At 44.6% G+C, this 12,386-nt stretch overlaps 1 protein-coding gene across 2 annotated transcripts in view; it reads right to left on the bottom strand.

The window, feature by feature from the left end:
• Positions 1–4,402: 4,402 nt before the first annotated feature.
• Rok (Rho associated coiled-coil containing protein kinase) overlaps positions 4,403–12,386 on the bottom strand; it is a 57,986-nt gene continuing 50,002 nt past the window's right edge. For both annotated transcript variants that reach the window (XM_084578877.1, XM_084578876.1), the window contains exons 20-21: positions 10,247–10,315; positions 4,403–10,014 (exon numbers count right to left, since the gene is read on the bottom strand). In XM_084578877.1, coding sequence (XP_084435003.1) covers positions 9,574–10,014; positions 10,247–10,315 — 510 coding nt within the window. In that variant the 3' untranslated portion in view covers positions 4,403–9,573. The remainder of the gene's footprint in view (positions 10,015–10,246; positions 10,316–12,386) is intronic.

Below are 12,386 nucleotides of genomic sequence, written 5' to 3' on the forward strand. Positions count from 1 at the left end.
TTTAAAATTTCCGATTGTGTATTAGGTCTATGGCTTCCCCCATCTACCGCAGCGTGGGAGAGGAACGCTGCGGTCTCTTTGCGATCAACTCATGATCGAAGATCGTTTTAAGAAAGTTGTTTAAAACCCAAAACTAGAGCTATTTTGTTTTAGTTATTTAAACCAGAATTTATTAGGAGGTGGAATGTTTCGTACCGCTTACTGACCAAATAATTCCATTTCCGAGCCGAGAGAGGCGCGTCGTCTGCTCGAGCAGACGACGCGCTGCGCTCGCCGCCTTGGAACGCGCATCGGTAGCATCGGATGCACTTTTAGCGTGCCTCGTCACGCTGTCGATAGCAATGCTTGACAGGTGATGGACAGCTCAGCTGACAGGTGTAGTACGATGTGCGAAATGGCCTTGCGCATTCGATTCGACTGACACTGCTGAGCCGTGAGGGCTCTAACCCGGTGTCTGCCTTTCGTGCATTTTGCTACTGGAAGAAGTCGATAACATTCCATAACCAACAAGCTATGAAGGGTTGTCTCCCGTGGTTTTTATGTGGCTCCATGTGTCCTGCGATGCATGGTAGCAAGTCAAAGAGCTGCGGAACAATTTTGACAGAACCGACGGAGTGTGTTCGCTAAGCTCATCGCAGTGTGTATGTACGTACGTGAGTCTATCGAAGAGTGCAGTCGTTCCGCGTTCTGCTATTCCGCATTTGAAGCTTTGTTAGGGCATTCAAGTATAATGATGCCAGTTTCTTTCAACGATATCAAGACATATTTATAGTGCCTCATGTTTCTTTTAACGTAATAAAAACAGAAAAAAGCTACAAGGCTTTCTCTGCTTCTATGAGAGACCTGCTTATTTTAAGTTTTTATTTTATTGTAATGAAAAAAGAAGATAAAAGGACTACAAAGCTTTCTCTTACACATCCCCTAAGAAAAGAGTCTCAAACTCATTGCGCATTGAGAATATTTTGTCCCTAGCGCGCCAAAAGAGATTAGAAAAAAATATAGAAACAATAACAGCAATATGATTATAAATAAACCAGAACGTCTTGTGTCTGGAATGCAGTCTCCTATTCTTCACGGAAAATAAAAGCGGGGCGTGTTTCTTCAAACGCCGGACAGTATAGAGCTCATTCACGTGATGTCATTTCTGCTTTACTGATTTATTTTTTTTTTATTTCGAGGAAGGGAAAGGCACGGTAACTGTCTCACTTGTTTTCTGTGGACACCGCAACCGCGCCGTAAGGGAAGGGAGGAAGATGGGAGTGAAAGTGGTAAGAGAGAAAGAGGAGCCGTAGTGAAGGGCTACGGAGTAATTTCGACCACCTGGGGATCTTTAACGTGCGCTGACATCGCACAGCACACGGCGCCTCTTCGTTTCGCCTCCATCGAAACGCAGCCGCAGAGGTCGGGTTCGAACCCGGGTACTCCGGCACAGTGGTCGGGCGTCTTACCACTGCACCACCTTGGCGGGGCTGCTTTACTGGTAACCATGGAACCATGGTACGCACATCGCAACATGAGAGAGGGAGAAAGAGAGAGAGACGGCCTACGGCGAATCAGGGTACGGCGCTGGTGAAATCCGAGCTCTGGTTGGACGGCGTTCCGAACAGCGTTTCAAGTGTCCGACAAATGAGCGGCGCGCAGCAGGGAAGACGCAGGAAGGAGTAGTTTCGAACCGCCCAACGTTATGGCGTCTCCGCAATACAGGGTTGCCACAACGGCCGCCTGCTAAACCTGATAGTGAATAGGGTCTATAAAATAAGAAACCTTTAAAGCAATGGGTTTCTGTCATGAAAAAGGAAAATTTTGAAATCAGCTCTGTTTTGCACTATGATTTTCGTGCCGATGGCGATCATAGAACCTTTGCAGCTATGCCGCGGCCACTTGGGATACCAATTAAACCTGCGCAACTGAAGTTCGGTGCCGTTCTGTCATTTCCTCCCTCTCGCAGAGACACACGATCGAAGATTCGGAGAACGGTTAAATGTGCTGCTTAAACGGCTGCATATAAGTGAAATGCATTTCAGCGAAGAAAACGAAGATCGTGCAAACTGCCCACCTAGCTAGCGAAGCCACGTGATCTTTTCGCTGAAACAGAAACGGAAAAGCTGAAAATAAAAGAAACTGAAACAGAAAAGCAGCGTAGCGAGCGCTGGACAAAATGCGTCCCACTCTTCACATGCTGCACTGGTTGGGCCATGTGAAGACCAAGGAGATTGAAATTCTGTTAAAAGCATCCTTGGTGGAACCGTTGGGTACACCTACTTCAGAGGCGCAAACTGGATAAAATGGGCATGGATTCCTATGGTCTGATCATTGGACTCTTTACGAACGATGGTCGACATATGAGTGAATGTATGCGTTTTAGAGGGGTTGGATTTTAAGAGTAATGGGGCCAGATAAAAAAGTGGTTTTAGGTAAAGGAAAAGAAAATTAACTATATAGCTCACTCCTAGGTGGGCAGCCGTGAAGGAATTAAGGAGTGCAATAAGAAAGAGGCAACATAGTGAAAGGCTCCGGTTAAATTTTGAACACAGCTTTAACACAGCACATGTAGCCAGGGGCCCAGAGGCATTCTCCTCATGTATAGAGCCAAGTTACGGTGGCACCATCTGCCGATAAATATTATAAAAATCAGCGATGGTCAGATAAGACGTTACGTCCTCGGTTAATTTTTTCTGATTGGTCGAGAGATTTATACTTTTGTTTTATTCACCAAATTGATGACGTCACAACACATGCGTTCACTAAGGGCAGATTGTGAAAACTTCAAAATGAAATCGAAAAAATTGAGTCGTATGTGGGATTACATAGGCTTTAGTATGCTGAACAAGACCATCTGGCTTTTAAGCCAGATGGTCTTGTTCAGCATACTAAAGCCTATGTAATCCCGGAAGTGAGAGCAAGTGGCAGTTTTTTACAAGAATACGAGCAGCAGCACTTCGAGCAAACGCTGCGCGCTGTTGGCCATGAATGGCCGGGGCCATCATGACGTCATTATCGGTATCTCTGGAGAGGTGCCGGCAGTGTTTCTGCATGCACGTTGTTTAAGTTGGCTTCGCAGCTCGACTGAAAGGATTATTGATTATTCGAGCAAAGTAAAACAGCTTGGACATTTATCGTAAGTGTTGGAGCTACCAGCTGCTCCAAAAAAGGCGCACACCATCGGCGCTGTTGAGTGCGTCTACAGCGACAGCGAAGTCGTCACATTTGTGCTAGTCTGAAATGTGCACACGAGTGCCCGGGCATTCACTCACTGAATTGCGTTTGAATGCGCACAGCGCGCTTATACAATTAACCTTCGAATATCGTCCAATGGCGCGCAGCAAAAAGCGCACGCGTATACTGCACCCCATCTTTGCAGCATCATTTGCGCGATGTTTTGTTAAACAGAACGTCGAAAATTATCCGGCTCCAGCCGCATCATGAAATCAAGCAAGTTCAAAATGCCTGCAGTACCGGATGCTGCGAGTTTACCGCATTGGAGCCGGCAGCGAGCACGAAGAGTCTAGGTGCTACTCCCTGGTCGTCGTTTCGTATCGACGCTACTGGAGGACAACGCTTCGGGTTTGAGCAGTGCTGTAGTAAACGGGCTACTAATATAACAGCCTCACTGTCAATCCCATTGTAGCACAATGAAATGAAATTAATTATGAGATCGGACGAGGCGACGCACCGGCTGCTGCTGCTACACAACTACGAAGAGAAATTTGTTTCCATCGCAGCTCCTACCAGCACCTCGGTACGGGTCAGCGATCCTCGATTAACGTTAATTTTAGACATTCCTTGATCCTTGGGCTTATTATTTAAGAGAACAACAAACCTTAACACACTTTTCTGTGCTGCCCTCGGACGATGCTTGAGCGCGCTGTCGTCGCGCGAGCCGAAGGGCATTCGAGATACAACGTTATAAATGAATACTGTACATGCAGATTCGTTCTGCCGACCACTGTGCATCATGCATTTTGTTTGCTGTACCTATTTGTAGTGGTTACCATAGCCGATGGCGGATAGCCATAGCAGTGAGTTGTGTAACGACAGCGAACTGCAACTCGCGTACATTCGGTAACATCAGTTAAGCGTAACGACAGGGAAGAGGTCTCACAAAACTACACGAAAACAGAGCTATGACAACAAACAGTAATGTCCACGTGAGAGCAGCCGTTTGCCTACAGAGGATCCTGGCTTGTTCATAGACCAGAATGGTTTAGTAGATAAAAACATTAAAATGTTGACTTTGTTGTTTACTGCTGTTGCTGGTTAGAGGAGTAACAAACCCTCTGCAGGTCATGTGCAGTTGTTGCCAACGGCAGTTTTTGTTGTTGTTTTTCTCATTTCTCCCAAGAAACATCAATACTACAACCATGAGGCATGACTCTAAGCAAGAAATAAGGCACCAGCCTCGTAGACCCAAAAAAGGTTTTATTTAAACGCTCATATGCACCTAAACAACATGGTACCAGCCAGACGGAATGAAACTTCTCTTTAGCAATTCAGCGCGAGAGAAAAAGAACATACTGCGCTGAAGTTAAAAAAACAGGAGACAATGCTGGCACACTAACTAGCACAACTTAGCACGTAATGATTGGCGAGGAAAGGTGACAACAAGTAGCACCACAGCAACACTGAAGCGCAGTTAAAAAAAAAAGCGCAACAAATTGCAGTTTGGAGATGACCAAAGTCATAGAAATCAGCGACAAGCTCAGCTTTTTGACACATTCGGGAGTGCTAAAGCTTCGCTGAAATGATTAGCGCAAAAGACGCCTTGTTCCTCAGTTGAAAGAAACACTTCTGCACTACCAAACAATGGCACTGCAGGCGAGTGGGCGATAGAAAAGTCAACACAGACAAAGTTTAAAATAGTTAAAAACTTACAACTTATTCAATGCCTTTGTAAGAGTTGCCAAGGACATCTCAGCAAAAGTAACATTGGGCATTACATCAGCTTTCTGTTTTTCTCTATGCTATGTTAACAGCTTAAGTCTCAGAAAGACTGCACAGCAATGAAACAAGGAACATCCTACTACAAACAATCGTAAGCTCATACATGACGTGGCTATGTACAAAAGAGTGAACTTTCTCCACATGATGTTCCATAAGGGCTATTTTAAATGTTCAGCACTATAAAACATTACAGTCTGTATCCTTTCTTGCTGGGCTTTGAGGAAGTTACTTTTCGCAACTCTGATGAGACCTCTTGAAACAAGCAACAGATGCTGCAATGGTGCAATTATGTTTCCATTCACTGCATTGGAGACGTTTCGCAGGGGAAGAAATCCATTTTCAACGCAAGTCATTCCTCCTTTCCTACAAAGCACGTCGCTATTAAGATTAGAACCAAAAGCTTCCTTTTGTTATTTACTTCCTTTTCAAATATGGGCACTTTACGATCTCAGTTGGGTTTACAGGTATACTACAAGTGGTTCACCAAGAGACACATCTTGAAGAAAACAAGGCACTTTGTAAAGATTCCCAGAAGACTCTTGAGCAAAGTTGCTTGGGCAGCTACAGTGGATGCAGGCTTGAGCAGTTGATGGTTAGTTACGGAGTGCGGACAGACTTAACACTTCTACAGAAAACCAGGAAGGTTTTTTTTTTTTTTCTTCTGACCACTCATAGTGGACACAATGGCACAACTCTAAGCAGTCTCTCTCTCTTGAGACAATTAATTGATAATGCATCAACGAACAACGAGCAGAGGATAAACAGGGCATGTCAGAATGGCATGTGGCAAGATATCATACATTCAAGGAAGGATTTAATAGTCAGGTTTCAGAGCAGTCCAACCAAATAAAGTTCAGTAACAGTGTGATCGTAGCTATGAAGTGCCATGTGCCCAGTAAAAAATGCCTACAACAATTAGATGACTCCAACTGGCCACTATCTGAAATGTTACCTTAGTAGCAAAGAAAGCAAAGGGTTTAACGAGAGTAAACTCTGCCTTTGTACTAAACGACTTTGTGGGTGCCAGACAGCTCACACAGGTGCAAAAGCTGCTTTCATGCTGTTGCTGTTCTTTGTCAAGCGAGTAGCACTTGCCTATGCTGTCATAACCAGTCATGCTAAATTGAAGTATCCATAGCAGGTCACTTCGAAATCTCCACGAGCGGTTATAAGCATTTCAAACACGCTAATACAGCAATATCACAGCATGCTACACAGCAGCGATCTCGAAATGTGAATCCAATTCTCATTCTGTATGATACGGCAGCAGGCTGCTTTAAGGGGAGACATAGCTCTTAAAGTTATTTTTCCAAAGATTGTATTCATTATGCTTTCTAGTATCTAGCAAAGTGTCCATGTAAATTTTTTGTAGTGCGATACTTTCTTCATTGTTCCGCAAATTACAAACAATTAATTTCATTTATCTCTTGAACTAATTGGCCAATTGGAAAAATAGTTACATATTTGAAATCAGTGCAAGAAACTTAATCAGAATACCAGGTTTTATCAAATTTGGTCAAAAACTAGGAAAAATAGCCTTAAGAGCTATCTCCCTTAACTGCAGCGTGGTGTCCAATTGTGTAATGGCACAAATAAATTATCAGGAAGAGTTAACTGATGACGGGTGTCACAAATGTTGATTCACTTTTCCCAAGTCCTCTGTCCACCCAACAAGACCGCACACATTTTAAACGCTACATCTCGTCATCAATGTGTCCACAGGAGGAGCAAGAGCATTTTCAGCATTGAGCTGAGAATGCCATTGCAATCTTTCTACACTGTCAACACTTTACATATTACAGGATAACATTTACACGAGGAAATTTGGGCAAAGACAGCAGAAAGAAACAACTGCTTTCAGAAGTGCTTATGCTAATGCACAATTGAAGACAGGTATGAGCACATTTTGAAACATTTAGTCCTCTTCGCAGAAGAGACAAAAGAGTCATGTAGTGTGCTTCGACGTTGCGACAAAAGTTTGTGCAGCAATAAATTGCAAAAGCAGAAGCTGATGTTGGCTGTCTAGCTATGAACAGAGAGTATAATGCCTCTAGACAACTTTTGAAACCACTTAGAAAATATAATAAAGAGGCCACTGAGATAACTGTACAATACTACTACGCTATATAAACGGATGGAAAACTTGACAAAAAATGAGGAAAAGGTTATTAACAAGCCTCAAATTCTGCGCAAAAGTTAGGGAACATGTTCTTTGACTGCTATTACTTAATGCTACAAAACAGATTACTGAATTCGAATAACAGGCGCCAGTTTCTCAGGAGAAAACTTTTTGTTCAGCTCCAATGACTGTCCTCTCTTCCATCCAATAATAAAACACGTCCCCCCACCTGAAGTCTGACTGCCACTATAGAGGCACCCAAAGCCATCAACTCACAAGTAACTACTCAATCTTCTGTACATTTATAAATAGACTGCATTAATGCCTAAACGAAAAAAAAAAAAAAAAACCCGGGAGCAAGATGCACAGGATAATAGGTGCATATTTCATCCATGGGCACTTACGCATAACGAATACAACACGCAATGATCATAAATTCACTCTCGCAACTAAAGAAAAATTCTGATTCAGCAGCATGAAAAATGTCTGCAAGTACTACTCATGCCATTTTTTTTTGTAAGAGAAAAGAATAAAAAGCAATGCTGATGTATCCTTGTTTTCGCGCAACAAAATGAGAACCGCAATGCTAACGTGATAAATATCCAATGCCATAAGGACTAGTTGCCACCATGGCACAAGAGAAGGCTTAGTGATCTTGAGCAGGCAGGCTATAACGTGCCAAAACCGCTAGGGCTGCTTTGACATGGGATATCAATGTGGTACTAAATGTTGCTGCAATAACGTGGATGCTGATGAAAAACCAGCAGCTTCTGAGACTGTCTGAGACGCTGACTGCACACAAAGCTCCCGGCCTCAGCTAAACACTGCACCAACGCTTCCACCATAACGGACAAAAGGTTCATACACAAACTTGCTAGCAGCACGTGACATGCCAGTACTAGTGACTTGGAAAAGTGACGCCTCACTATTTAAAAACTGAGAAATCGACTAAACAAAGGCCCAGTCTTGACTCAGCTCGGCTACCGAAATGATTACAAGTCTTCGTCTCACCCCATACAAGGCAGGGCAAAATTAAAAACTGTGGCAAGCATCCCAATGGTGCTATGCCTAGCTCAACGTAACGATTTGCACATTGGCCAACAAGCATCAAGCTTGACTCTTTAGGTAACAACACATAACCAAATGCACTGACGACGGCAGAACAATACCAACACTTTAAGGCTGTGTGATATCAAGTGGCGATATCTTAAAAACAAACGTCAACACTGGTAGCGGGGTGACAGTATGGTACCACAGCAAGGACTCAAATAAAATTACAGTAGTCAACATGATGCTTCTGAGGTCGATAGAGAAAGCAGTCAGTAAAACAGCGTTACATGATCGCCAAACTACCAGGCAACATAAAGTGCCTATGCCTAATTTAGGAATGGTGCCACTGTCATGGGCAGCAGCACAGTGTAGTCAGCAGATGAGCGGCTGATAACAAAAGGAGCACGCAGAGATAAGCATGGCCATGTTACAAGCCCAGTATACATGATTTTCTTTCAATGCGTGTTGACTGGCACTTCGTCTCCGACGCCTGCATCGAGGCGCTAGAGTTGGCGCCGATTAAATGCGCATCTGAATGACTCCCATACAACAGCTGAGCCCTGCTTGTTCTACATCGTGATGCACACCTGAATGGCATATTAAGAGAGCCACACAATATGCTGTTGCAAGTCTGACGCATACAGCATGCCAGGAACAACTGTCCACACGTAAATCTCCTCCATTTCGAAAGGCGTTGGTGTTTAAAAGCACATTCCATGTCAGCTATGAGAACCTACCGTTCAATATCCAGAAGCAGCAAAGTTCAGTACCACACGCACATGAGAACTTACCAGAGGAACTTCATCAAAACTGCACGAAACAACCACAACCTGTGAAGGTTAGGTTGTCAGTTACAAGGTCTGGAGCCACCTCGAACTAGGCGTAGCAGCCATGCAAACTTTCCAAACTTGGCTAGCCAGACTGAAATTTAATGTTGGTGTCGGTGAAGTCACAAAGCACAAGACTTTCGGCTACTCCCCAGAAAAGGCACGAGCAAAGGAACTCCAAAAAAGAACAACAGTGGCAATGTGAGGTTTCAACTCCGGTGCTCGAAATCTGCGTTTCCTCTGGAGTGGGAGCATGCTCGAATCCAAATATTTGTGGAGGGAAAGCCAGTCTCGCACGTGAACCATCGGTGACTCACGTGAAAGACACTGACAGACCCATCTTGTGTGCGAAGTTGCCTCCTTCTGCTTAGCACAGAGTTGGCTGATTTGCTAGGTGAGAGTAGAAGTCCCGAGCACCATAGCAAGAGAAGCAGCCCTACCACTTCACTACTAAGGTCGTACAGAATGCATGCACCAGCTGTAGATGGGTGCGGCCACAGGGCACCTCTACGTCTAAGGTACTCGAAAGCCCCGCTGCATCCGGAGCACCTGAAAGCGGCGGCCGCGAGCTCAGTTTGCCACTGAACTGCGTAAGAATGCTCTCGGGACAGCCCACAGGTGGACACGAAGAGGAGACTAGCACTTGCGGCTCGGCAACGTTGCTGCCTTTCCACCAGGCCCCGACACTGATGATGCTGATGTGTTGGAGCTCGAAGATGCCGTCGAGGGAAATTTCCGGAGTCGGATGGCTCCGGGAGACCCAGAGGCGGCAGCCGCAGAGGAGGATGCGGCGTAGCCACAGGCATCGACGCGGATCCTCAGCTGGGCGACCCAGCGCCGCTGGTCGTCGGGCGTGGGCGCCAGCAGGAGCAGCTCCTTGGCCGAGGTGGGGTCCACTTTGCAAGGGGCCAGCATGTCGACGTGGTCCCGGTGCAATTTCAGGCGGCACCGGCGGCACTCAAGTGCTGGCGGAGGCTTGAACATGTGCCACAGCGGTTTGGGGCACAGCTCACAAGTGGTCGGCATGTGGAACGAGATCGGCACCAGGTCGTGGCCCTTGTGCTCCAGTGTGCTCAACTGTGCCAAGGGAGAGATTCTGTCTCAGGACACAGTTTGCACACACTTGAGGTCCTTTCCGTTTACCCACACTTCCTTAACCACAGCATTCTCAAAACAGACCTTATTTTTCTCCTTTATATATATATACGAGAACTGCTATATGTGCGGTCAGGAAAAGGAAACAAAAAGCTAAATTAATGATAAAGTGGAAATGAGAAGAGGTGTGACAATGCCAGCATGTGGTACTCACATCCTTGAACTGAGGAGGATCTGGACAGTCACCTGGCTTCCTGCTTTCCCCTTCCCCTGCATACAGCACCTGCACGCCAGAAAGTGAGAGATTGCACTCACGGCTGAGAAAATAAAGGCTACTCCAGTTCTGGAGCTACTACTATAACACGTTTGCACGTGCTGCACTCGTGCATAGACAATATAAGATTGCCAAGTGAAACTGCTCTGCCACACGGTATCTTTTTGTAAAAGAGCGCATTTCTTTTTTTTGAATACTGCAGGCCCCCTTACGAAGCCAAAGCAGGTGGGCATACAGAATGTTTACATTGAACACAAACAACAAGTAGAATGCACATTACGGCAATAACAAATGTTTAAGTAAATCCGATAATACAAATATTTCAGATGGCTGACAATGTACAAGTGGCTTTTGAAGATGTTATCAACAAGAAATAATCAAACAGTGTTAGCAGTGAACAACACACAGGTAACAAGTAGGCGCCAAGGCGAGCAAAACGTGATCAGATTAGCATATGAAGATAGCTCTATCAGTACTAAAGAACTGATACTCTAGCCTATGCAAACAAACTAAAACTATGCGAATGCTTATGAACTGTTTAGTACAAAAAGTAAAGAAAAAGTGAAGCATTAATGTAAGTAAATAATCAGAGCCCCTTGGGGATCATTGAGGGCATTACTCTGCAGAAATAGTGGATTCAATCTTTTTAGCGAATATTGCTAAAGTCGGCGCATGGGTGATGGAAGAATCTATTTTGTTCCATTCTTGGATGGCGGATGGAAAAAATGAATGCTTAAATGCATCTGTATGACAGGAATATTCAGTTAATGTGAGAGCATGTTGGTGACGTGTCTGTCGAGATTGTGATGGGTAAATATATTTTGACACATTGAAGTTAAAATTGTTATGCAATAGTTGATACAAAAATTTCAAACTCGCATGCTTTGCTCTTATTGAGAGTGTCGCAAGACCCGAGATGGCTGCATGGTAAGTTGCGGAGTCAGTACGCCTATAATTATTATGAATAAACCTCACTGTCTTTCTTTGTATTTTTTATAGTTTTCCTATGTTAGTTGCTGTGTGCGGGAACTAAACAGTGTGGGCGTACTCTAAAATAGATCGCATGAATGTTTTATATCCTAAGAGCTTAGTAGATGCTTGGTGAAATTATCCCGTCAAATTTACGCGAAAATTATGGCACCGTAGGAATTATCCATGATTTGAAATTAACAGTGTTTGAATTATTGAGGTTTTTACGGTATGCACCAGCAATGTTGAGGAGATCCTTTTTTTGATTCAAGGTAAGAGTATGCACTGGCATCGCGTACAAGTGGTCCTTTGATGCCGTGAAACATGTCACCTCGGATTTAAACAAAGGCAACCACTGGATTGGCTTCGATACATTGGTTGTTTGTACCCTCTTCTTGCTGCTTTAAGACCCCCTGCTCTCCCCCGAGACAAACAAACAAACAAAAATCCACACAAACGGGCTGGTCTATGTACGGCCACGTAAACAGTGCGCAGCATTCATGGCATGACTAGCGGCCGTATCTCATAGTTTGGTGACATGAGGTGGCGTAGGCAGGAGTGACTGTAAGCTTGCACACAACATAACAGTCATCATCATCATCAGCCTGACTACACCCACTGCAGGGCGAAGGCCTCTTCCATATTTCTCCACTTAAACCGGTTCTGTGCTAGCTGCATCCACTTGACCCCTGCGAACTTCTTAATCTCATCCGCCCACCTAACTTTCTGCCGACCCCTGGTACGCTTTCCTTCCCTTGGAATCCAGTTTGTTACCCTCAGCGACCATCGGTTATCCTCTCTTCGCACTATATTGTCCTACCCATGTCCATTTCGTCTTCTTATTTTCCGCTAGAATGTCAGTAACGAGTTATTTTTCTGACCCACTCTGCACGCTTCCTATCTCTTAATGTTACCCCTACCATTTTTCGTTCCATAGCCCTCTGAGTTGTCCTCAACTTAAGTAGAACCCTCTTGGTTAGCCTCCACATTTCATCCCCATAGGTGAGTACAGGTAAGATGCAACTGTTGTATACTTTCCTCTTGAGCGGTACCGGTAAGCTGCCAGTCATAATCTGCGAGTGCTTGCCAAATCCATCCCAATCTTATTCTT

Source organism: Amblyomma maculatum, chromosome 9 (assembly GCF_055883805.1).
Source record: "Amblyomma maculatum isolate TAMU_Amacu chromosome 9, ASM5588380v1, whole genome shotgun sequence".
NCBI classification, from domain to species: domain Eukaryota; kingdom Metazoa; phylum Arthropoda; class Arachnida; order Ixodida; family Ixodidae; genus Amblyomma; species Amblyomma maculatum.